This window comes from Salvelinus namaycush, chromosome 38 (assembly GCF_016432855.1).
Source record: "Salvelinus namaycush isolate Seneca chromosome 38, SaNama_1.0, whole genome shotgun sequence".
Lineage (NCBI taxonomy): Eukaryota > Metazoa > Chordata > Actinopteri > Salmoniformes > Salmonidae > Salvelinus > Salvelinus namaycush.
The window spans coordinates 23,889,787-23,916,596 of NC_052344.1; the positions used below are offsets into that span (position 1 = coordinate 23,889,787).

The window sequence follows — 26,810 nt, forward strand, 5'->3', positions numbered from 1 at the left end:
TTTCAGTGTACTTCCTGAATTGACTGGATTTGAACCCCAACGTTCAGTAACAAATACATGATGCATGCTGTATGGGATATGTCAAAGCCAGCTGTTGATCAAGACAGGATTGGTGTCAATGTGAATCGAAGTCAGTCAATTGAGGAAGAGCATTGTATGAAAATTCTAATGTAAAAACTTGTAATAAATAACTTCTGCTTTTCAGTTTGAGAAATCATTGAAAATAGATTCCGTTTTTTTTTGTTTCTGTTGACTTCCTGAATTGATGACTTCCAATTCAACTTGACCACAACCTTAGATCAAGTGTATCACGTGTTGCTGTATTAGGTAGTGTTGGCGTCCCTCTTTCCAATCTGGCAGTACAGGGTCATGGCGAAGGCCATTCCAAAGAGCTGAAACACAAAAAAAGGTACGTCACAACCCATTAACTACCAGGCTATAGCCCGGTTCCCACATCAGTTTGTGGTGTCTAGCCTGGTTCCAGATCCATTTGTACAGTCTTGCCAGCAGGTTGTTAATTGGCAATGACAAACTGCCATCGGCGTTGCCAAGAAGGTGCCAACAGATCTGGGACCAGGATACATTAAGTATTGAACAGTGACAGAGTGAATTGGCAATGACGACAGCCATAAAGAGTTAGTGAAGATGAAACAGACCAGTACTGAACACTGACTAGAACAATACACATGTATTCCATTTCTATGACCAGTACAGTGCATAATATAATGTATTAATAGAGGCTTTTGTTATAGAGATTGGACTTCTGGATTCTTACCATCAAGACTGCGATACCAAATGCAATCCCCAGGGCGATGATTGCGTTCTTCTCCATGAAGGAAGTCATAAACTTGACACAAGGCTGCAGAGGACAAAGCGAACAGTCAACACTAGTGAACACCAGGTCAAGGTAATTGTACGAAGACGCTACTTTGCGGTTCACGGTTGCATCATCCTGGAACCCTCTATGCCATAGAGTCTATGGTTTCATGTGACTGTAGATCAGTTCCCTGTACAGGTTATGTTTATAGTAGTGTAGTGGTAATGTATAGCAGTGTAGTGTAGTGGTAACGTATGGTAATGCAATGGTAACGTATAGTAGTGTAGCGCAATGGTAACACATGGCAGTGCAGCGTAATGGTAACACATGGCAGTGCAGCGTAATGGTAACGCATGGTAGTGCAGCGTAATGGTAATGTAGCGGTAATGGTAACGTATGGTAGTGTAATGGTAATGTAGTGCAGCGTTAATGTAATGTTTGTTTATTGATGATTCCTTTATACCAAGTAAAGCCACCATCCTTGAGTTTCCTAAATAGTATTTTATTAATAATATGTGATTCTCTGCTTACCGTTGAGTACACTTTGCGTCCGCCTGCACTTTGGCACACCTGAGCGGTGTCAACGCAGTCACAAGAGCTGGGGACAGAGGAGCCCCAGTCAGAGGGTCCGTTGATCAGTCCACAGCACTTTGCCTGAAAAACAAAGGAGTCAGTCCTCCGTCTCACCAACACAAGGGGTTGTGTTCAGTAAAGGCACACTGTCATTTTCCCGTTGCAAAATATTTCACTATAATCTGTTTAGGTAGCAGCCCATTTAACATTTAAAAAAAAAGTTATTCAGTTAGTCGACAAAATGATCCAATAACATTCGTAGCCGATTAGAACAATTAATCTGTACCAACTAATTAAACTAATAATTATTCATACATTCAAGACAGGACCATCAATCTCTGCGTCCCAAATTGCACCTCATTCCCTTTGTAGTGCACTACTTTGGACCAAAGCCCTATGGGTCCTGCTCAAAAGTAGTTCACTACAGGGAATGTGTACAATTTGTGGCGCATCCTATGTCCAGGTGATTCATCTTGGGACCTGTGAAACCACCACTTTTTGGGGGCGGCAGGTAGCCTAGTGGTTAGAGCAGGTAGCCTAGTGGTTAGAGCAGGTAACCTAGTGGTTAGAGCAGGTAGCCTAGTGGTTAGAGCAGGTAGCCTAGTGGTTAGAGCAGGTAGCCTAGTGGTTAGAGCAGGTAGCCTAGTGGTTAGAGTGTTGGGCCAGCAACTGAAAGGTTGCTAGATCGACTCCGAGCTGACAAGGTAAAAAAATCTGTTGTTCTGCTCCTGAACAAGGCAGTTAACCCACTGCTCCTAGGCCGTCATTGTAAATAAGAATGTGTTCTTAACTGACTGGCCTAGTTAAATAAAGGTTTAAAAAAACTCCCATAGAAATGGATAAAAAAAATAAAAAAAACTCGAGGCCAATAGCCTGTGTTATCATGGGTAGTGCCATTGAGGTGTTTTGAATTGTGGGAGGGATTTCAACTTCATTGGCTGATCCCTCCTGATGGCCCTGTTGGAGTCAAGTCCAACTTGGTCATCAGGAGAGATCATTTAACTTGTGATGAAGTGTACTACTTCAGGACAGCGAGTACCTCAACGGCGTTGCCCGTGTGTTCAGACACCATCATTGGACATGTAGAAAGACAATCTATCATTCTCTATGGTACCTCCACTTCCAGTTTCTGCAGGTCCATTTGAATTTCAGGCTTCTGGTCCTTCAGTGGTAGCAGCTTCGCCAGACTCTCCTTCACCCACACCTGAGACTGGAAGAGGCCATTGAACAGTAGGGGAGACACACAAAGACATGAAAACAGGTGTGGAAACCATGTTTTATTAACACATTCAAGAAGTGTCAAGGTACCGACGGTATACGAGGAACTTAAAATGGTAGGAATTCAATTGTCCCAACAGGTACAGTAGCGGTTAAGAGTTTCGGGCCAGTAACCGAGAGGTCGAAGGTTAGACTCCGAGCCGAATAACGGGACAAACTGCCGCTGTTCCTTTGCGCAAGGCACCCTAATTGCACCTGTAAGTCACTCTGTAGAAGAGCGTCTCCTGAATAAAATGTAACGATCTGAGCGCACCTCACTAACAGTGGGTGTGTGATGTAGTCCTCCTTACCTTCCCCTCACTAACAGTGGGTGTGTGATGTAGTCCTCCTTACCTTCCCCTCACTAACAGTGGGTGTGTGATGTAGTCCTCCTGACCTTCCCCTCACTAACAGTGGGTGTGTGATGTAGTCCTCCTGACCTTCCCCTCACTAACAGTGGGTGTGTGATGTAGTCATCCTGACCTTCCCCTCACTAACAGTGGGTGTGTGATGTAGTCCTCCTGACCTTCCCCTCACTAACAGTGGGTGTGTGATGTAGTCCTCCTGACCTTCCCCTCACTAACAGTGGGTGTGTGATGTAGTCCTCCTGACCTTCCCCTCACTAACAGTGGGTGTGTGATGACGTCCTCCTGACCTTCCCCTCACTAACAGTGGGTGTGTGATGACGTCCTCCTGACCTTCCCCTCACTAACAGCGTGATGACGTCCTCCTGACCTTCCCCTCACTAACAGTGTGATGACGTCCTCCTGACCTTCCCCTCACTAACAGTGTGATGACGTCCTCCTGACCTTCCCCTCACTAACAGTGTGATGACGTCCTCCTGACCTTCCCCTCACTAACAGTGTGATGACGTCCACCTGACCTTCCCCTCACTAACAGTGTGATGAAGTCCTCCTGACCTTCCCCTCACTAACAGTGGGTGTGATGTAGTCCTCCTGACCTTCCCCTCACTAACAGTGTGATGACGTCCTCCTGACCTTCCCCTCACTAACAGTGGGTGTGTGATGACGTCCTCCTGACCTTCCCCTCACTAACAGTGTGATGACGTCCACCTGACCTTCCCCTCACTAACAGTGTGATGACGTCCTCCTTACCTTCCCCTCACTAACAGTGGGTGTGTGATGTAGTCCTCCTGACCTTCCCCTCACTAACAGTGGGTGTGTGATGACGTCCTCCTTACCTTCCCCTCACTAACAGTGGGTGTGATGACGTCCTCCTGACCTTCCCCTCACTAACAGTGGGTGTGTGATGTAGTCCTCCTTACCTTCCCCTCACTAACAGTGGGTGTGTGATGTAGTCCTCCTGACCTTCCCCTCACTAACAGTGGGTGTGTGATGACGTCCTCCTGACCTTCCCCTCACTAACAGTGGGTGTGTGATGTAGTCCTCCTAACCTTCCCCTCACTAACAGTGGGTGTGTGATGACGTCCTCCTGACCTTCCCCTCACTAACAGTGGGTGTGTGATGTAGTCCTCCTGACCTTCCCCTCACTAACAGTGGGTGTGTGATGACGTCCTCCTGACCTTCCCCTCACTAACAGTGGGTGTGTGATGACGTCCTCCTGACCTTCCCCTCACTAACAGTGGGTGTGTGATGACGTCCTCCTGACCTTCCCCTCACTAACAGTGTGATGACGTCCTCCTGACCTTCCCCTCACTAACAGTGTGATGACGTCCTCCTGACCTTCCCCTCACTAACAGTGTGATGACGTCCACCTGACCTTCCCCTCACTAACAGTGTGATGAAGTCCTCCTGACCTTCCCCTCACTAACAGTGGGTGTGATGTAGTCCTCCTGACCTTCCCCTCACTAACAGTGTGATGACGTCCTCCTGACCTTCCCCTCACTAACAGTGGGTGTGTGATGACGTCCTCCTGACCTTCCTCGCACTAACAGTGTGATGACGTCCACCTGACCTTCCCCTCACTAACAGTGTGATGACGTCCTCCTTACCTTCCCCTCACTAACAGTGGGTGTGTGATGTAGTCCTCCTGACCTTCCCCTCACTAACAGTGGGTGTGATGACGTCCTCCTGACCTTCCCCTCACTAACAGTGGGTGTGTGATGACGTCCTCCTGACCTTCCCCTCACTAACAGTGGGTGTGTGATGTAGTCCTCCTGACCTTCCCCTCACTAACAGTGGGTGTGTGATGACGTCCTCCTGACCTTCCCCTCACTAACAGTGGGTGTGTGATGACGTCCTCCTTACCTTCCCCTCACTAACAGTGGGTGTGATGACGTCCTCCTGACCTTCCCCTCACTAACAGTGGGTGTGTGATGTAGTCCTCCTTACCTTCCCCTCACTAACAGTGGGTGTGTGATGTAGTCCTCCTGACCTTCCCCTCACTAACAGTGGGTGTGTGATGTAGTCCTCCTGACCTTCCCCTCACTAACAGTGGGTGTGTGATGACGTCCTCCTGACCTTCCCCTCACTAACAGTGGGTGTGTGATGTAGTCCTCCTAACCTTCCCCTCACTAACAGTGGGTGTGATGACGTCCTCCTGACCTTCCCCTCACTAACAGTGGGTGTGTGATGACGTCCTCCTGACCTTCCCCTCACTAACAGTGGGTGTGTGATGTAGTCCTCCTGACCTTCCCCTCACTAACAGTGGGTGTGTGATGACGTCCTCCTGACCTTCCCCTCACTAACAGTGGGTGTGTGATGTAGTCCTCCTAACCTTCCCCTCACTAACAGTGGGTGTGTGATGACGTCCTCCTGACCTTCCCCTCACTAACAGTGGGTGTGTGATGACGTCCTCCTGACCTTCCCCTCACTAACAGTGGGTGTGTGATGTAGTCCTCCTGACCTTCCCCTCACTAACAGTGGGTGTGTGATGACGTCCTCCTGACCTTCCCCTCACTAACAGTGGGTGTGTGATGACGTCCTCCTGACCTTCCCCTCACTAACAGTGGGTGTGTGATGACGTCCTCCTGACCTTCCCCTCACTAACAGTGGGTGTGTGATGACGTCCTCCTTACCTTCCCCTCACTAACAGTGGGTGTGTGATGACGTCCTCCTGACCTTCCCCTCACTAACAGTGGGTGTGTGATGACGTCCTCCTGACCTTCCCCTCACTAACAGTGGGTGTGTGATGACGTCCTCCTTACCTTCCCCTCACTAACAGTGGGTGTGTGATGACGTCCTCCTGACCTTCCCCTCACTAACAGTGGGTGTGTGATGTAGTCCTCCTGACCTTCCCCTCACTAACAGTGGGTGTGTGATGTAGTCCTCCTGACCTTCCCCTCACTAACAGTGGGTGTGTGATGACGTCCTCCTGACCTTCCCCTCACTAACAGTGGGTGTGTGATGACGTCCTCCTGGCCTTCCCCTCACTAACAGTGGGTGTGTGATGACGTCCTCCTTACCTTCCCTTCACTAACAGTGGGTGTGTGATGACGTCCTCCTTACCTTCCCCTCACTAACAGTGGGTGTGTGATGTAGTCCTCCTGACCTTCCCCTCACTAACAGTGGGTGTGTGATGACGTCCTCCTTACCTTCCCCTCACTAACAGTGGGTGTGTGATGACGTCCTCCTTACCTTCCCCTCACTAACAGTGGGTGTGTGATGACGTCCTCCTTACCTTCCCCTCACTAACAGTGGGTGTGTGATGACGTCCTCCTTACCTTCCCCTCACTAACAGTGGGTGTGTGATGACGTCCTCCTTACCTTCCCCTCACTAACAGTGGGTGTGTGATGACGTCCTCCTTACCTTCCCCTCACTAACAGTGGGTGTGTGATGACGTCCTCCTTACCTTCCCCTCACTAACAGTGGGTGTGTGATGTAGTCCTCCTTACCTTCCCCTCACTAACAGTGGGTGTGTGATGACGTCCTCCTGACCTTCCCCTCACTAACAGTGGGTGTGTGATGTAGTCCTCCTGACCTTCCCCTCACTAACAGTGGGTGTGTGATGACGTCCTCCTGACCTTCCCCTCACTAACAGTGGGTGTGTGATGACGTCCTCCTGACCTTCCCCTCACTAACAGTGGGTGTGTGATGTAGTCCTCCTGACCTTCCCCTCACTAACAGTGGGTGTGTGATGACGTCCTCCTGACCTTCCCCTCACTAACAGTGGGTGTGTGATGACGTCCTCCTGACCTTCCCCTCACTAACAGTGGGTGTGTGATGACGTCCTCCTGGCCTTACCCTCACTAACAGTGGGTGTGTGATGACGTCCTCCTGACCTTCCCCTCACTAACAGTGGGTGTGTGATGACGTCCTCCTGACCTTCCCCTCACTAACAGTGGGTGTGTGATGACGTCCTCCTGACCTTCCCCTCACTAACAGTGGGTGTGTGATGACGTCCACCTGACCTTCCCCTCACTAACAGTGGGTGTGATGACGTCCTCCTGACCTTCCCCTCACTAACAGTGGGTGTGTGATGACGTCCTCCTGACCTTCCCCTCACTAACAGTGGGTGTGTGATGACGTCCTCCTTACCTTCCCCTCACTAACAGTGGGTGTGTGATGTAGTCCTCCTTACCTTCCCCTCACTAACAGTGGGTGTGTGATGACGTCCTCCTTACCTTCCCCTCACTAACAGTGGGTGTGTGATGTAGTCCTCCTTACCTTCCCCTCACTAACAGTGGGTGTGTGTAGTCCTCCTTACCTTCCCCTCACTAACAGTGGGTGTGTGATGACGTCCTCCTTACCTTCCCCTCACTAACAGTGGGTGTGTGATGACGTCCTCCTGACCTTCCCCTCACTAACAGTGGGTGTGTGATGACGTCCTCCTGACCTTCCCCTCACTAACAGTGGGTGTGTGATGACGTCCTCCTGACCTTCCCCTCACTAACAGTGGGTGTGTGATGTAGTCTTCCTGACCTTCCCCTCACTAACAGTGGGTGTGTGATGTAGTCCTCCTTACCTTCCCCTCACTAACAGTGGGTGTGTGATGACGTCCTCCTGACCTTCCCCTCACTAACAGTGGGTGTGTGATGACGTCCTCCTTACCTTCCCCTCACTAACAGTGGGTGTGTGATGACATCCTCCTGACCTTCCCCTCACTAACAGTGGGTGTGTGATGACGTCCTCCTGACCTTCCCCTCACTAACAGTGGGTGTGTGATGTAGTCCTCCTGACCTTCCCCTCACTAACAGTGGGTGTGTGATGTAGTCCTCCTGACCTTCCCCTCACTAACAGTGGGTGTGTGATGACGTCCTCCTTACCTTCCCCTCACTAACAGTGGGTGTGTGATGTAGTCCTCCTTACCTTCCCCTCACTAACAGTGGGTGTGTGATGACGTCCTCCTGACTTTCCCCTCACTAACAGTGGGTGTGTGTAGTCCTCCTTACCTTCCCCTCACTAACAGTGGGTGTGTGATGACGTCCTCCTTACCTTCCCCTCACTAACAGTGGGTGTGTGATGACGTCCTCCTGACCTTCCCCTCACTAACAGTGGGTGTGTGATGACGTCTTCCTGACCTTCCCCTCACTAACAGTGGGTGTGTGATGTAGTCCTCCTTACCTTCCCCTCACTAACAGTGGGTGTGTGATGACGTCCTCCTGACCTTCCCCTCACTAACAGTGGGTGTGTGATGACGTCCTCCTTACCTTCCCCTCACTAACAGTGGGTGTGTGATGACGTCCTCCTGACCTTCCCCTCACTAACAGTGGGTGTGTGATGTAGTCCTCCTTACCTTCCCCTCACTAACAGTGGGTGTGTGAGACATCCCTTTGAGCACAGAATTCAATTCAACTTCTATTTCACGTTAGTTCAACGTAATTTCATTGAAATGTGGAAACGCTGATTCAACCAGTGAGGGTTTCCTCCTTACCTTCTTCTCTCCGACAGCTCCCAGGATTCCGGCGATCAACAGGAGGATGAAGATGAGGAGCAGCCCGACGAAGAACTGAAACAAAACATTTGTCCAGGAAGTTCCATTGAAGCAAGGGGACAGTTATCTGGATTTAACATATCTAACATTTTAATCTGATTTGGGTTTTTACAGAACTGAAATGATACTCTGATCCTTCAGATAAGGATTTGGTAATCCAATATCACCTTTTAAAATCAGGATTCAAATTTAGTGATGAGGCTATTTTCGATAACGAAAAATGTGTGTTACAGCCTGAATTCAAAATGGATTAAACATACCCCCCCTCTATTTATGCACAATACTGCATAATGGCAAAAAAATATATGTTTTAGACATTTGCACATGTATTGAAATCACACTTACAAAAGTATCCACCCCCTCCCGCCAATGTATACTTTCTGAAATCACCTTAAGGGATTTGCAGGCTCCATTTTAAATTTGACTTATTTTCATTCATGTAGTTTACTCATCTCTATATCCCTGTAATAGTGAAGTAGTACCCCAAGCTGTCCAATAGATGGTGAGGTGTGGGCCAGTTCAAAGCACTGAAAATCTGGATTCTGTGATCTTGATATTTTGGCATCTGGTTCAGAATGATCCTATCCAATTATTTTCTGGAGTGGGACAAAAAAAAAATGGCTCAAACTGCCAGATGGTCTGTTTTTGCTATCCAGGATCAGATCAATTACAGACTCTGGATCATTCTGATCCAGATTTAAAGTTGGGAAAAAAACTTTTTCAATGGGTGACCTGGGAAACCATCTCATACTTGTCACTCTTGCAAAAGCGAATGCCATCTCTGATATGTATAAAAAGGTTAAATAAATGATTGTAGGTACTTTTTCCACATTGTTACATCTACATACAACACCCCATAACGACAAAGCGAAAACAGGTTTAGAATTTTTTGCAAATTTATTTAAAAAAAACTGAAATCTCATTTACATAAGTATTCAGACCCTTTGTTATGAGACTCGAAATTGATCTCAGGTGCATCTTGTTTCCATTGATCATCCTTGAGATGTTTCAACAACTTGATTGGAGACCACCTGTGGTAAATTTAATTGATTGTTCCTTTCCAAATCATGTCCACCTGTATATACAAGGTCCCACGGTTGACTGTGCATGTCAGATCAAAAACCAATCCATGAGGTTGAAGGAATTGTCCGTATAGCACCGATACGGGATTGTGTCAAGGCACAGATACGGGGAAGGATATCCAAAAAATATTCTGTGGCATTGAACAGTGGCGTCCATCATTCTTAAATGGAAGATGTTTGGAACCACCAAGACTCAACCTAGAGCTGGCCTCCCGTCCAAACTGCGCAATAGGGGAGGGGGCTTGGTCAGTGAGGTGACCAAGAACCCGATGGTCACTCTGACAGAGCTCCTCTGGAGATGGGAGAACCTTCCAGAATGACAATCTTTGCAGCACTCCACCAATCAGGCTTTTATGGTACGGTGGCCGGACGGAAGCCACTCCTCAGTAAAAGGCACGACAGCCCGCTTGCAGTTTGCTGGAAGGCACCTAAAGGACTCAGACCATGAGAAAAATTGTCTGATGAAACCAAGATTGACCAGTTTGCCCTGAATGCCAAGCGTCACATCTACAGGAAATCTGTCACCATCCCTACGGTGAAGCGCGGTGGTGGCAGCATCATGCTTTGGGGATGTTTTTCAGCCACAGGGACTGGAAGACTAGTCAGGATTGAGGGAAAGATGAATGGAGCAAAGTACAGAGAGATCCTTGATGAAAACCTGCTCCAGAGAGCTCCGGACCTCAGACTGGGGCGAAGGTTCACCTTCCAACAGGACAACTAAGCACACAGCCAATCCAACGCAGGAGTGGCTTTGGGACAAGTCTCTGAATTTCCTTGAGTGGCCCAGCCAGAACCCAGACTTGAACCCGATCAAACATCTCTGGAGAGACCTGAAAATAGCTGTGCAGCGACACTCCCCATTCAACCTGACAGATCTTGTGGGAATCTGCAGAGAAGAATGGAATAAACTCCACAAATACAGGTGTGCTAAGCCTGTCGCATCATACCCAACAAGACTCAAGTTTGTAATCGCTGACAAAGGTGCTTCAACAAGGTACTGCGTAAAGGGTCTGAAGACTTATGTAACACTGATTATTTAAAAAAAAAAATACATTTACAAAAACATCAAACCTGTTTCTGCTTTGTCATTATGCGGTATTGTGTGTAGATTGATGGGGGGAAAGTTAATCTATTTTTGAATAAGACTAACATGAAATGTGGAAGAAGTCTGAATACTTTCTGAATGCACTGCATATGAAGAGACTGGTTTGGTTAGAACCACTTGGCTATTGGGACAGCATTATCCTATGCAGTGTACAATAATGTAGCATTTTCAATGTAAATGTGAGGGTTGGCTATTGGGACAGCATTATCCTATGCAGTGTACAATAATGTAGCATTTTCAATGTAAATGTGAGGGTTGGCTATTGGGACAGCATTATCCTATGCAATGTACAATCATGTAGCATTTTCAATGTAAATGTGAGGGTTGGCTATTGGGACAGCATTATCCTATGCAGTGTACAATAATGTAGCATTTTCAATGTAAATGTGAGGGTTGGCCATTGTAAGGGAGTGTGTGTTTCCCCTCACCAGAATGAGCATGCAGCGGTTTTCCTTAATGGCTCCACAGCAGCCCAGGAAGCCCAGTACCATGATGATGACTCCAACAGCTATCAGCAGGTCTACAAATGGCACGGCCTCATCCATTATCTGAGGGAGGAGGACAGACAGTCATTTTACATGTAGATATGTGCTAAATAGGTTGATATGACTGTATACATTTGTTTCAAGTTGCTGTTTTTACTGTGTAAAGACGGCTTTTGATGGCGTTGGCATTCATTTAGTGTCACACTGGACATTTCCTTACCACGTTTCCATTCTTGCTCACTTTGAGGTAGATGGACACACCAAGAATGACGCAGCCACTGATCTGGAAAACAAAATGAGATGAAATTAGCGTTTTATTTAGAATCAACTTTAGAAAGTTGTGCATTTCAATGTCACTGGGATTCAATGAACAGGTCTTGTTGCATATCAACTCAACATGAATGTGGATTAATTTAAAAAGAATCACAACACACTATCTACATCTGGAGGCAACTCTGAGGAACTACAGTTGAACCACCACAATGGAGGAGATACAGCATCATCCAGCCTCCACATGAGAATATATTTCCTGTGTTAACAGTGGACTCTAGACCACACGGGAGAATCTCAATTGCGTGAACTTGATTCCTCAGACCCTCTCCTCTTAAATCCATAGGGGAGAGGATGAGAGGAATCCAGGAAAATAGAGGTTCTCCCGTGGTTTCAGAACTGATAGTGACAGGTTACATACATTGAATATTTGATTTTATTTTTTATTGCCGGTCAACCCAACGACTCCAGTAACTTAAAGCCATCGATGAATGATTTGTTTGAAAGCATTTCATACTCACACAGTATGGGCCTGTGGACGTGTAGACATCAGGTTACATGTCAAGGCTATATGAATGATCGCTCATTATTGAGAGAGATCACAACGTATACACCATTTTCTTTAATGTTGAAGACGTTCTGCGATGACTGGACCATGAATTTGATAATTATTTTGGCTTTCAAAAAGTTGAAAGATATCCTTCAAGATTTTTTTTTTTTTTTTTTTTTAAGATTCTGATTGAGATTAACTCCAAATATGAGTCCCCATATCCACACAGCCCCCCCTTGTGGCCTGGAGTGGCATGCCAATGCAGTAAAAGTTGTGACATCCTGACTTGCATCTCGTCATGCCACACCCGTGCGTCCAGTGACTCAAACACAGGAACCAGAAAACCTCACAGCACTTAAGCTAAAAGCAATGAGGACTGTTTCCAAAGTAAACACTGGGGTATAGTCTTCGACAAGAGAGCTTTTGTAAAGTGTAATGTCAGCAAACAATGACAACTTTTGTTCTTAAGCCAGGGACGCTTTAAAATGAGCTTCTACGCACTGTCAATACATTACACTATAGCAGTCATCTCTGGTTAATATATTAGACTATAGCCGAGGTACAGTCATCTCTGGTTAATATATTAGACTATAGCCTAGGTACAGTCATCTCTGGTTAATATATTACACTATAGCCTAGGTACAGTCATCTCTGGTTAATATATTAGACTATAGCCTAGGTACAGTCATCTCTGGTTAATATATTAGACTATAGCCTAGGTACAGTCATCTGGTTAATATATTAGACTATAGCCTAGGTACAGTCATCTCTGGTTAATATATTAGACTATAGCCTAGGTACAGTCATCTCTGGTTAATATATTAGACTATAGCCTAGGTACAGTCATCTCTGGTTAATATATTAGACTATAGCCTAGGTACAGTCATCTCTGGTTAATATATTAGACTATAGCCTAGGTACAGTCATCTCTGGTTAATATATTAGACTATAGCCTAGGTACAGTCATCTCTGGTTAATATATTAGACTATAGCCTAGGTACAGTCATCTCTGGTTAATATATTAGACTATAGCCTAGGTACAGTCATCTCTGGTTAATATATTAGACTATAGCCGAGGTACAGTCATCTGGTTAATATATTAGACTATAGCCGAGGTACAGTCATCTGGTTAATATATTAGACTATAGCCGAGGTACAGTCATCTCTGGTTAATATATTAGACTATAGCCGAGGTACAGTCATCTCTGGTTAATATATTAGACTATAGCCTAGGTACAGTCATCTCTGGTTAATATATTAGACTATAGCCTAGGTACAGTCATCTCTGGTTAATATATTAGACTATAGCCTAGGTACAGTCATCTCTGGTTAATATATTAGACTATAGCCTAGGTACAGTCATCTCTGGTTAATATATTAGACTATAGCCTAGGTACAGTCATCTCTGGTTAATATATTAGACTATAGCCGAGGTACAGTCATCTGGTTAATATATTAGACTATAGCCGAGGTACAGTCATCTGGTTAATATATTAGACTATAGCCGAGGTACAGTCATCTGGTTAATATATTAGACTATAGCCGAGGTACAGTCATCTGGTTAATATATTAGACTATAGCCGAGGTACAGTCATCTGGTTAATATATTAGACTATAGCCGAGGTACAGTCATCTCTGGTTAATATATTAGACTATAGCCGAGGTACAGTCATCTCTGGTTAATATATTAGACTATAGCCGAGGTACAGTCATCTCTGGTTAATATATTAGACTATAGCCGAGGTACAGTCATCTCTGGTTAATATATTAGACTATAGCCGAGGTACAGTCATCTCTGGTTAATATATTAGACTATAGCCGAGGTACAGTCATCTCTGGTTAATATATTAGACTATAGCCGAGGTACAGTCATCTCTGGTTAATATATTAGACTATAGCCTAGGTACAGTCATCTCTGGTTAATATATTAGACTCTAGCCTAGGTACAGTCATCTCTGGTTAATATATTAGACTCTAGCCTAGGTACAGTCATCTCTGGTTAATATATTAGACTCTAGCCTAGGTACAGTCATCTCTGGTTAATATATTAGACTCTAGCCGAGGTACAGTCATCTCTGGTTAATATATTAGACTCTAGCCGAGGTACAGTCATCTCTGGTTAATATATTAGACTCTAGCCTAGGTACAGTCATCTCTGGTTAATATATTAGACTCTAGCCGAGGTACGGTCATCTCTGGTTAATATATTAGACTATAGCCTAGGTACGGTCATCTCTGGTTAATATATTACACTATAGCCTAGGTACAGTCATCTCTGGTTAATATATTAGACTCTAGCCGAGGTACAGTCATCTCTGGTTAATATATTAGACCATAGCCTAGGTACGGTCATCTCTGGTTAATATATTACACTATAGCCTAGGTACAGTCATCTGGTTAATATATTAGACTCTAGCCGAGGTACAGTCATCTGGTTAATATATTAGACTCTAGCCGAGGTACAGTCATCTCTGGTTAATATATTAGACTATAGCCTAGGTACAGTCATCTCTGGTTAATATATTAGACTCTAGCCGAGGTACAGTCATCTCTGGTTAATATATTAGACTATAGCCTAGGTACAGTCATCTCTGGTTAATATATTAGACTATAGCCTAGGTACAGTCATCTCTGGTTAATATATTAGACTATAGCCTAGGTACAGTCATCTCTGGTTAATATATTAGACTATAGCCTAGGTACAGTCATCTCTGGTTAATATATTAGACTATAGCCTAGGTTCAGTCATCTCTGGTTAATATATTAGACTCTAGCCGAGGTACAGTCATCTCTGGTTAATATATTAGACTCTAGCCTAGGTACAGTCATCTCTGGTTAATATATTAGACTATAGCCAAGGTACAGTCATCTGGTTAATATATTAGACTCTAGCCGAGGTACAGTCATCTCTGGTTAATATATTAGACTATAGCCTAGGTACAGTCATCTCTGGTTAATATATTAGACTCTAGCCTAGGTACAGTCATCTCTGGTTAATATATTAGACTATAGCCAAGGTACAGTCATCTGGTTAATATATTAGACTCTAGCCGAGGTACAGTCATCTCTGGTTAATATATTAGACTATAGCCTAGGTACAGTCATCTCTGGTTAATATATTAGACTATAGCCTAGGTACGGTCATCTCTGGTTAATATATTAGACTATAGCCGAGGTACAGTCATCTCTGGTTAATATATTAGACTAAGCCTATGTACAGTCATCTCTGGTTAATATATTAGACTATAGCCTAGGTACGGTCATCTCTGGTTAATATATTAGACTATAGCCTAGGTTCAGTCATCTCTGGTTAATATATTAGACTATAGCCGAGGTACAGTCATCTCTGGTTAATATATTAGACTATAGCCGAGGTACAGTCATCTCTGGTTAATATATTAGACTATAGCCTAGGTACAGTCATCTCTGGTTAATATATTAGACTCTAGCCTAGGTACAGTCATCTCTGGTTAATATATTAGACTCTAGCCTAGGTACAGTCATCTCTGGTTAATATATTAGACTCTAGCCTAGGTACAGTCATCTGGTTAATATATTAGACTATAGCCTAGGTACAGTCATCTCTGGTTAATATATTAGACTCTAGCCTAGGTACAGTCATCTCTGGTTAATATATTAGACTATAGCCTAGGTACAGTCATCTCTGGTTAATATATTAGACTATAGCCTAGGTACAGTCATCTCTGGTTAATATATTACACTATAGCCTAGGTACAGTCATCTGGTTAATATATTAGACTATAGTCTAGGTACAGTCATCTCTGGTTAATATATTAGACTATAGTCTAGGTACAGTCATCTCTGGTTAATATATTAGACTATAGCCTAGGTACAGTCATCTGGTTAATATATTAGACTATAGCCAAGGTACGGTCATCTCTGGCTAATATATTAGACTATAGCCTAGGTACAGTCATCTCTGGCTAATATATTAGACTATAGCCTAGGTACAGTCATCTGGTTAATATATTACACTATAGCCTAGGTACAGTCATATAGCCTAGGTACAGTCATCTGGTTAATATATTAGACTATAGCCTAGGTACAGTCATCTCTGGTTAATATATTAGACTATAGCCGAGGTACAGTCATCTGGTTAATATATTACACTATAGCCTAGGTACGGTCATCTCTGGTTACTATATTAGACTATAGCCTAGGTACGGTCATCTCTGGTTAATATATTAGACTATAGTCTAGGTACAGTCATCTCTGGTTAATATATTAGACTCTAGCCTAGGTACAGTCATCTCTGGTTACTATATTAGACTATAGCCTAGGTACAGTCACCTCTGGTTAATATATTAGACTATAGCCTAGGTACAGTCATCTCTGGTTAATATATTAGACTATAGCCGAGGTACAGTCATCTCTGGTTAATATATTAGACTATAGCCGAGGTACAGTCATCTCTGGTTAATATATTAGACTATAGCCTAGGTACGGTCATCTGGTCAAATACGTGGATTGGTAAGACAACTTGGGGCAATGCAATGGACAGTTACATCCCTCTGATAAAGGAATTAGATTTCAGGGACGTATAAATAAACCACATTACAAATAGAAAGCAGGACAGGTATCATTTCCCCCTAATGCTTTTCCTATCAGATTGCTGCTAAGCAACTCAAGACAAAACAACCTCAAAGCTTTTGTTTTATTCTTGAAATAAAGAAGACCAGGTCACCTTGCCAAGACTGGACAGGCAGCAAATACGAGTCTTTGACAAAGAATAGGTTGTGAGCAGATCCTTGCTATTGACTGGTCATTCTCTGGCCCTGACATCGTCCCAAATGTTATCTGATTACCCATTGGCCCAGAGGAGTATGCGTCAAATCAAGATCAAGGAGTTAGCCAGCTAACTGGCCTGAATATCATCCCAAATGGAATCTGATTAGAGATCCCCATGGTCTAATTGCTTCATCCACACATCTAGGTTTAGCTTAATGTTAAATGAACCAGGGGGGAAAAATCTGTTATTTCTCAAAGTTAGCAGGCTAACTCATTGATCCTGCTTTGGAGTATACCCCTCTGGTCAACAGTAGTGCACTATAGGGAATCCTAGGGTTCCATTTGGGACACCTAATAGTAATCGCACCTGTCCACAAAGGGCAGGTGACACCTTATACCTCAGACTGAATGCCCTTTGTTTGTAAACCAACAACAAAACGTACTAGGCCAAGCGATCAGTTGTTGCAGCGAGGCGACATTGGCTGCCTGAGAATATCACCAGTCTAAACCATAAAGTACAGGTATGTCTAGATACATGACTAGTGACTGCTACGCTAGGGACACTGAGCTACGCTAGGGACACTGAGCAACGCTAGGGACACTGAGCAACGCTAGGGACACTGAGCAACAAGGCTTTCCATTCTAGAACGGTACAAGTGTTCCATTTTAGAACGGTACAAGTGTTCCATTTTAGAATACGCTTCTGCAATTCACACAATTCAATTCTGCCACCATTTCCTACATCAGTCATATAGAAGTTGGAGTTCAAAACACACACTAAACACTACTGTGCCTGGTGACATTTAGCCAGATATCTGGATTGCATTCATTACACACAAAACTGAAGAAAACTGACCGAATCAGGGAGGGGGTAGAGGCTTGTCCAATGAGAAACATTCATTTGTATTTGTCATGTAGCAAAACGTTTAGCTATGGAGTGCACTAATGAATACGACCCTGCTTTAACTGTGGGAACTGAGAAGGTTTGTTAAGCTATCGTCGTGAAGACACACACCTTTCAGAGTCAATAGAGGTAGAATTGGTTCTCCCCCTTCCCAGTCACCCGAGAGTGAGAAAACCAGTTAGGGCAGTACTGGCACATTTTAGAACAGTGACTAAGTGACACTTGCACCATTTTCTTCTATCCAACAACTAAGGGTCAGGGGTAGTAGTCTAGCCCAGTCCTCCCCTACCACCAGTTTCATAAGTTAATGAGACCAGGGCCAAACAGATTAATATGGGACTGAAACATGTCCTCAGGCCCTAATGCAAACACAGTTGAAGTCAGAAGTTTACATACATCTTAACCAAATACATTTAAACTCAGTTTCACAATTCCTTACATTTAATCATTGTCTTAGGATCACCCACTTTATTTTAAGAATGTGAAATGTCAGAATAATATTAGAGACTGATTTTTTTTCAGCTTTTATTTCATCACATTCCCAGTAGGTCAGAAGTTTACATGCTACCAAATACTAAATGGAGTGTATTGCCTTTAAATTGTTTAACTTCGGTCAAACGTTTCGGGTAGCCTTCCACAAGCTTCCCACAATAAGTTGGGTGAATTTTGGCCCATTCCTCCTGACAGAGCTGGTGTAACCGAGTCAGGTTTGTAGGCCTCCTTGCTCGCACACGCTTTTTCAGTTCTGCCCACAAATTTTCTGTAGGCTTGAGGTCAGGGCTTTGTGATGGCCACTCCAATAGCTTGACTGTGTTGTCCATAAACAATTTTGCCACAACTTTAGAAGTATGCTTGGGGTCATTGTCCATTTGGAAGACCCATTTGCAACCAAGCTTTAACTTCCTGACTGATGTCTTGAGCTGTTGCTTCAATATGTCCACAATTTTACATCCTCATGATGCCATCTATTTTGTGAAGTGCACCAGTCCCTCCTGCACCAAAGCACCCCCACAACATGATGCTGCCACCCCCGTGCTTCATGGTTGGGATGGTGTTCTTCGTCTTACAAGCCTCCCCCTTTTTCCTCCAAACATAACGATGGTCATTATGGTCAAACAGTTCTATTTTTGTTTCATCAGACCAGAGGACATTTCTCCAAAAAGTACAATCTTTGTCCCCATGTGCAGTTGCAAACCGTAATCTGGCTTTTTTATGGCGGTTTTGGAGCAGTGGCTTCTTCCTTGCTGAGCAGCATTTCAGGTTGTCGATATAGGACTCGTTTTACTGTGGATATAGATACTTTTGTACCTGCTTCCTCCAGCATCTTCACAAGGTCCTTTGCTGTTGTTCTGGGATTGATTTGCACTTTTCGCACCAAAGTACGTTCATCTCTAGGAGACAGAAGGCGTCTCCTTCCTGAGAGGTATGATGGCTGCGTGGTCCCATGGTGTTTATACTTGCGTACTATTGTTTGTACAGATGAATGTGGTACCTTCAGGTATTTGGAAATTGCTCCCAAGGATGAACCAGACTTGTGGATGTCTCAAAATGCACAAAGTAGATGTCCTAACCAACTTGCCAAAACTATAGTTTGTTAACCACAAATGTGTGGAGCAGTTGATGTGAAGTGGTTGAAAAAATAGAGTTTTAATGACTCCACACTAAGTGTATGTAAACTTCCAGACTTCAACTGTACATAGTGCTGTAACCTGCGAGTCTCTACAGTGCTGCAACTCTCCAACCTGTTATGCTACATTACATTAGTGATGAACCTCCCCAACCTGTCGATCTACATTACAGTGCTGTACTGTACCCACCTCTTCACCCCGTAACAAAAGTGTTTAGCTAATAAGAACACATGACTTTAATACACTTTACACTACCCCATCTAGACACAGCCCCTAGGCTACTGAACATAGATATGTACAGGACATTCCTGAGAAACAATAGTAGAACAGCTCTATAAAAAAGCGACAGAATTGTATATTTTATATATTCCTTCGAGTAGCTCCAGCCTTCCATCTGATCCCCTAGATGGAGTCTTGTGACATATTGCTTAGGCTCTATATGTAACCAATATTATAGAGCTCCACTAAATACCTGGGTGGGGGGGGGGGGGGGGGGGGGGATGTTTCAGAGAGGAGACAGAATTAGAACTATGTTTACCAAACCTTACACAAAGCAGAAACCAGACGCAAATACTCAGGACAAGTCCTGGCAACAGGCTAAGGACAGATAAATCCAATCAAATGTATTTATAAAGCCCTTCTTACATCAGCTGATATCTCAAAGTGCTGTACAGAAACCCAGCCTAAAACCCCAAACAGCAAGCAATGCAGGTGTAGAAGCACGGTGGCTAGGAAAAACTCCCTAGAAAGGCCAAAACCTAGGAAGAAACCTAGAGAGGAACCAGGCTCTGAGGGGTGGCCAGTCCTCTTCTGGCTGTGCCGGGTGGAGATAACAGAACATGGCCAAGATGTTCAAATGTTCATAAATGACCAGCATGGTCAAATAATAATCAACAGGAAGCACTAGACTTAGTGGTATTTTCCACATCAACAGTGGAATAATATGTTATGTCCTATGTTTGGGAGACTAGTTTTAGAAGTTGTAAATCATACAGAGAAAGTTGTGAATGGCTATAAGGTTTTTTTTCTACACACAGATTCAAATCACCATGTCGTGTCTTCCAAAAAAAAAACGACTTGTAAAAACTCAGGACAGAGACCAATGAGAAAGTGATTGTTATTATTCTTTGAAAGGTTTAGATCTGAGAAGTGCATCGATACGTTAGCCTGCTATGACCTGGCTGTAACCTCCCTCTGGTCGGGCTGAGAGAGTGGCGAGATGGAATTATCATTGATTTGATCACGTCTTTAGAAAGATGGAAAAAGCCAGTGTGGCTCTATGGAACAGAAACCACACGAAGGAGGGAGAGGTCAGAGTTATGGCTTCAAGGCTTAATGAAAGTTAGTCATGTGATGTTCACACATCGTTTCCATAGAAATTTGAATGTTATCTCATTTCCATAGCAGACATGTAAACAGATTTTAAATGGATTACTATGTGTACTAGGCTACTAGTTGATCACTAACTACACACACACACACACACACACACACACACAACACACACACACACACACGATTAAAAACCTACATCAACCAATCGAGGACACTATAGTTAAAGTAAAACATGTAGGTTAATAGGACTCACCCAGAACAGTAGATTGAAGAGGAAGAGCAAGTACTTGATACACTTATTCACAGCCATCTTCTAACCTTCCAACAGACAGGAAAGACGTGATGTGACAGACCAATGTTAAGTTAATCCCTATTCCTCTGTTCCAGACCCACAATGGTGTTGCCCGTGTGTGAGAGTGAGAGGGTTCTTTCACAAGCCCGTATTTAAAAGCTGTGGGTGTGGTTACTGACTACTCAGTCCAGTCCAGGCTCCAACAGTCTCCTACCAGTCCCCTCCCTCTAGCCCGTATTTAAAAGCTGTGGGTGTGGTTACTGACTACTCAGTCCAGTCCAGGCTCCAACAGTCTCCTACCAGTCACCTCCCTCTAGCCCGTATTTAAAAGCTGTGGGTGTGGTTACTGACTACTCAGTCCAGTCCAGGCTCCAACAGTCTCCTACCAGTCACCTCCCTCTAGCCCGTATTTAAAAGCTGTGGGTGTGGTTACTGACTACTCAGTCCAGTCCAGGCTCCAGTCTCCTACCAGTCCCCTCCCTCTAGCCCGTATTTAAAAGCTGTGGGTGTGGTTACTGACTACTCAGTCCAGGCACCAACAGTCTCCTACATAAAGACCCCACAGCAAACACCCTCCTCTGAAAACCTGACCCTCAGTCTTCTAAACAGTGAAACCCCAGAGCAAACATCCTCCTCTGTTTGTAGTTAAATAAAGTTACACTAGTTCAAGCAGTTCTGACTCTCGCTTGATAGGCACAATTTACTCAGAGCACAGGGTGAAACAGTGGCAGACTGACCGCCAAAACATAGACTATGCAAACTACAACGACACCAGCTATATCCTGGGTAAATAGTTTGGATCATGCCCTGAAGATGCTTTCTGTATGCTCCTCATCTCCTGCCTTTCTGAAGAACAATAGTCTATTTTCCTTCATTAGATTGATTGGAAAGTCCTGGTGTAAGGGCTTGATTTGGCAAAGGGATGAATTCCATATCAACCTCTAGTACCTAGGCCAGGGGTATCCAAGTCATTCCATCCTCATGTCTGCTGGTTTTTGTTTTTCCTTTCAATTAAGACCTAGACAACCAGGTGAGGAGAGTTCCTTACTAATTAGTGACCTTAATTCATCAATCAAGAACAAGGGAGGAGTGAAAACCCACAGACACGCAGCCCTCCGTGGAATGAGTTTGACACGTGACCTAGGCCCTCTTGGATTTTTGTCAATGATCAGATAGGTGACGGCAATAATATGTTAATTGCTTCACCTTGCCTTATGATAGGATGGGTTGAGTTTTCACCGTTTTGCTTACACCTTTCCAATAATTTCAGATCTACAGGAGTGGCTAGGCAGTAGGGAGTAGGCGATAGTGGTCGGTTTGGAATTCAGCCAACCTCTCAAAGTCCTCTGCTGGCTCGTTCATCAGTGTAATCAGCCAGTAACAATTATCATCTGAGTACAATTAACTAATTACGCCTACTGCCAATGAACTACATTATCAAGGCTCACAAGCTGTACCTACTGCCAATGAATTACATTATCGAGGCTCACAAGCTGTACCTACTGCCAATTAACTACATTATCAAGGCTCACAAGCTGTACCTACTGCCAATGAACTACATTATCAAGGCTCACAAGCTGTACACACTGCTAATGAACTACATTATCAAGGCTCACAAGCTGTACACACTGCTAATGAGCTACATTATCAAGGCTCACAAGCTGTACACACTGCTAATGAACTACATTATCAAGGCTCACAAGCTGTACACATTGCTAATTAACTACATTATCAAGGCTCACAAGCTGTACACATTGCTAATTAACTACATTATCAAGGCTCACAAGCTGTACACATTGCTAATTAACTACATTATCAAGGCTCACAAGCTGTACACATTGCTAATGAGCTACATTATCAAGGCTCACAAGCTGTACCTACTGCTAATGAGCTACATTATCAAGGCTCACAAGCTGTACCTACTGCTAATGAACTACATTATCAAGGCTCACAAGCTGTGCCTACTGCCAATGAACTACATTATCAAGGCTAACAAGCTGTACCTACTGCCAATGAACTACATTATCAAGGCTAATAAGCTGTACCTACTGCTAATAAGCTACATTATCAAGGCTAACAAGCTGTACCTACTGCTAATGAGCTACATTATCAAGGCTAACAAGCTGTACCTACTGCCAATGAGCTACATTATCAAGGCTAACAAGCTGTACCCACTGCCAATTAACTACATTATCAAGGCTCACAAGCTGTACCCACTGCCAATTAACTACATAATCAAGGCTCACAAGCTGTACCCACTGCCAATTAACTACATAATCAAGGCTCACAATCTGTACCTACTGCTAATGAGCTACATTATCAAGGCTCACAAGCTGTACCCACTGCCAATTAACTACATTATCAAGGCTCACAAGCTGTACCACAGGAAATTACCATTATACGTGTTAAAGCCTTGCTCTGTACAACTTGTAAATCTTTGTTTGACAAAGCAACCCCCATATACAGAGACCTAGCCATTGTCTCTGTCTGTCCCCATATGCAGAGACCTAGCCATTGTCTCTGGCTGTCCCCATATACAGAGACCTAGCCATTGTCTCTGTCTGTCCCCATATGCAGAGACCTAGCCATTGTCTCTGGCTGTCCCCATATGCAGAGACCTAGTCATTGTCTCTGTCTGTCCCCATATGCAGAGACCTAGCCATTGTCTCTGTCTGTCCCCATATACAGAGACCTAGCCATTGTCTCTGTCTGTCCCCATATACAGAGACCTAGCCATTGTCTCTGTCTGTCCCCATATACAGAGACCTAGCCATTGTCTCTGTCTGTCCCCATATACAGAGACCTAGCCATTGACTCTGGCTGTCCCCATATACAGAGACCTAGCCATTGTCTCTGGCTGTCCCCATATACAGAGACCTAGCCATTGTCTCTGTCTGTCCCCATATACAGAGACCTAGCCATTGTCTCTGGCTGTCCCCATATACAGAGACCTAGCCATTGTCTGTGTCTGTCCCCATATACAGAGACCTAGCCATTGACTCTGGCTGTCCCCATATACAGAGACCTAGCCATTGTCTCTGGCTGTCCCCATATACAGAGACCTAGCCATTGTCTCTGTCTGTCCCCATATACAGAGACCTAGCCATTGACTCTGACTGTCCCCATATACAGAGACCTAGCCATTGTCTCTGGCTGTCCCCATATGCAGAGACCTAGCCATTGTCTCTGGCTGTCCCCATATGCAGAGACCTAGCCATTGTCTCTGGCTGTCCCCATATACAGAAACCTAGCCATTGTCTCTGTCTGTCCCCATATACAGAGACCTAGCCATTGACTCTGGCTGTCCCCATATACAGAGACCTAGCCATTGTCTCTGTCTGTCCCCATATACAGAGACCTAGCCATTGTCTCTGTCTGTCCCCATGTACAGAGAGAGAGAGAGAAATAAATGAAAAAGAGAATGCAAGAGAAGAGGGAAACAGAGAGATTTAAAGAACAAAATTGCACGAGAGAGAGAGAGAGAGAGAGAGAGAGAGAGAGAGAGAGAGAGAGAGAGAGAGAGAGAGAGAGAGAGAGCACTCCAGTGTCCTCCACGACCCATTTGAGTGTAATGAACATGGTGTTAGAGAGGAACCACCAGGCAGATGCATCCCTAATGGCTGTGTTACTATGAGCCCTGACACAGATCCAATAACCCAGGAGAGACTTCATGGCTCAGGGAGGATCTGTTGCTGGTTTCAGATGTTTCCCAGGCCAGCTGCCTATGAATGTGATTAGATGTAAACCCTCATTAAATTAGATGATGATAGGTCCATCTCAACTCTCAGCTGAGGCCTGTTGGTAGGCAGATAGAGGAGCAACAGGGGTCAGAAGGGTCAAAAGCAGAGTGTGATGTAAAACAATGCAAACCCTCCCTAAAATGTGTGCAAGGTAGAACGACCTGAGGAGAGGTTGAGGTACTAGTTGGTAGGGGAGGGAGAACGACCTGAGGAGAGGTTGAGGTATTAGTTGGTAGGGGAGGGAGAACAACCTGAGGAGAGGTTGAGGTACTAGTTGGTAGGGGAGGGAGAACAACCTGAGGAGAGGTTGAGGTACTAGTTGGTAGGGGAGGGAGAACAACCTGAGGAGAGGTTGAGGTACTAGCTGATAGGGGAGGGAGAACAACCTGAGGAGAGGTTGAGGCACTAGTTGGTAGGGGAGGGAGAACAACCTGAGGAGAGGTTGAGGTATTAGTTGGTAGGGGAGGGAGAACAACCTGAGGAGAGGTTGAGGTACTAGTTGGTAGGGGAGGTAGAACCACCTGAGGAGAGGTTGAGGTACTAGTTGGTAGGGGAGGGAGAACGACCTGAGGAGAGGTTGAGGTACTAGTTGGTAGGGGAGGTAGAACCACCTGAGGAGAGGTTGAGGTACTAGTTGGTAGGGGAGGTAGAACGACCTGAGGAGAGGTTGAGGTACTAGTTGGTAGGGGAGGGAGAACGACCTGAGGAGAGGTTGAGGTACTAGTTGGTAGGGGAGGGAGAACGACCTGAGGAGAGGTTGAGGTATTAGTTGGTAGGGGAGGGAGAACAACCTGAGGAGAGGTTGAGGTACTAGTTGGTAGGGGAGGGAGAACAACCTGAGGAGAGGTTGAGGTACTAGTTGGTAGGGGAGGGAGAACAACCTGAGGAGAGGTTGAGGTACTAGTTGGTAGGGGAGGGAGAACGACCTGAGGAGAGGTTGAGGTACTAGTTGGTAGGGGAGGGAGAACGACCTGAGGAGAGGTTGAGGTATTAGTTGGTAGGGGAGGGAGAACGACCTGAGGAGAGGTTGAGGTACTAGTTGGTAGAGGAGGGAGAACGACCTGAGGAGAGGTTGAGGTACTAGTTGGTAGGGGAGGGAGAACGACCTGAGGAGAGGTTGAGGTATTAGTTGGTAGGGGAGGGAGAACGACCTGAGGAGAGGTTGAGGTACTAGTTGGTAGGGGAGGGAGAACGACCTGAGGAGAGGTTGAGGTATTAGTTGATAGGGGAGGGAGAACAACCTGAGGAGAGGTTGAGGTATTAGTTGGTAGGGGAGGGAGAACGACCTGAGGAGAGGTTGAGGTACTAGTTGGTAGGGGAGGGAGAACAACATGAGGAGAGGTTGAGGTATTAGTTGGGAGGGGAGGGAGAACGACCTGAGGAGAGGTTGAGGTACTAGTTGGTAGGGGAGGGAGAACGACCTGAGGAGAGGTTGAGGTATTAGTTGGTAGGGGAGGGAGAACGACCTGAGGAGAGGTTGAGGTACTAGTTGGTAGGGGAGGGAGAACAACCTGAGGAGAGGTTGAGGTACTAGTTGGTAGGGGAGGGAGAACAACCTGAGGAGAGGTTGAGGTATGAGGTATTAGGTATTAGTCCAGCCCTGCTAACTCATTGCATGCGCAATAGAGCATGCAGCCTGGCCCTGCTTTAAGTGTCGTCTCTGTGTGTGTGTATGTGTGTGTGTTGGCGTTTTGGGTGTAGTGAGCGTACACAGACTGAATGGCTTGTGGTAGAAACCACCACCTCCACTATACAATCCCTTGTGTGGAATGTCCTCTGAGACATGGGCTGTATGAGTCAGGGATTCAGGAGTTCCATCTCAGATCTGACATGATAGCAGGCAGATAACGGAACAACAACAGGGCCAGTCAGTGCAGAAACCCGGAAGCCAGTGCAGGTTCTGGGTATAAGAGACATAAGAAGACGCCCGATAGGGGTCCCCCAAACTAAGGAAGTCAGTCAGGGTCTCAACTTACTGCTAGAAAGGATAGTAGAAGGTGACATGTTTTATTTGGTTCTGCATCAGCAGTTTTCCTCTTGTTATGTCAATCACTGAGAGTCCCTCAACAGAGCTCGCCAGACGGTGGTCCTAAAGAACAGAAATGAGTTAGCGTTTCCTACCTCTGGTTCATTCAGCCATTCCTATTGGGGAAAAAAATGGGGAATAGA

At 45.0% G+C, this 26,810-nt stretch overlaps 1 protein-coding gene across 1 annotated transcript; it reads right to left on the reverse strand.

Moving 5' to 3' along the window:
• Positions 1-21,077, reverse strand: LOC120032252 (tetraspanin-8-like). The gene is made up of 8 exons (XM_038978257.1): positions 20,863-21,077; positions 11,394-11,456; positions 11,117-11,236; positions 8,442-8,516; positions 2,505-2,600; positions 1,349-1,471; positions 776-859; positions 1-392 (listed from the first exon to the last, which is right to left on the reverse strand). Exons 1-8 carry the CDS (start codon positions 20,917-20,919, stop codon positions 324-326), a joined length of 687 nt encoding a protein of 228 aa, XP_038834185.1. The 5' UTR covers positions 20,920-21,077; the 3' UTR covers positions 1-323.
• Between the last annotated feature and the right edge of the window lie 5,733 nt (positions 21,078-26,810).

Bases quoted from the DNA above. Each gene is read 5' to 3' on its own strand.
- LOC120032252 (XM_038978257.1), bottom strand. From the start codon at position 20,919: ATGGCTGTGAATAAGTGTATCAAGTACTTGCTCTTCCTCTTCAATCTA. The intron at 11,457-20,862 runs GTGAGTCCTATT...TTTGTTTTCCAG, and splicing joins TCTTCAATCTACTGTTCTGG to ATCAGTGGCTGCGTCATTCT. The intron at 2,601-8,441 runs GTAAGGAGGAAA...GGCCTCTTCCAG, and splicing joins GAGCTGTCGGAGAGAAGAAG to TCTCAGGTGTGGGTGAAGGA.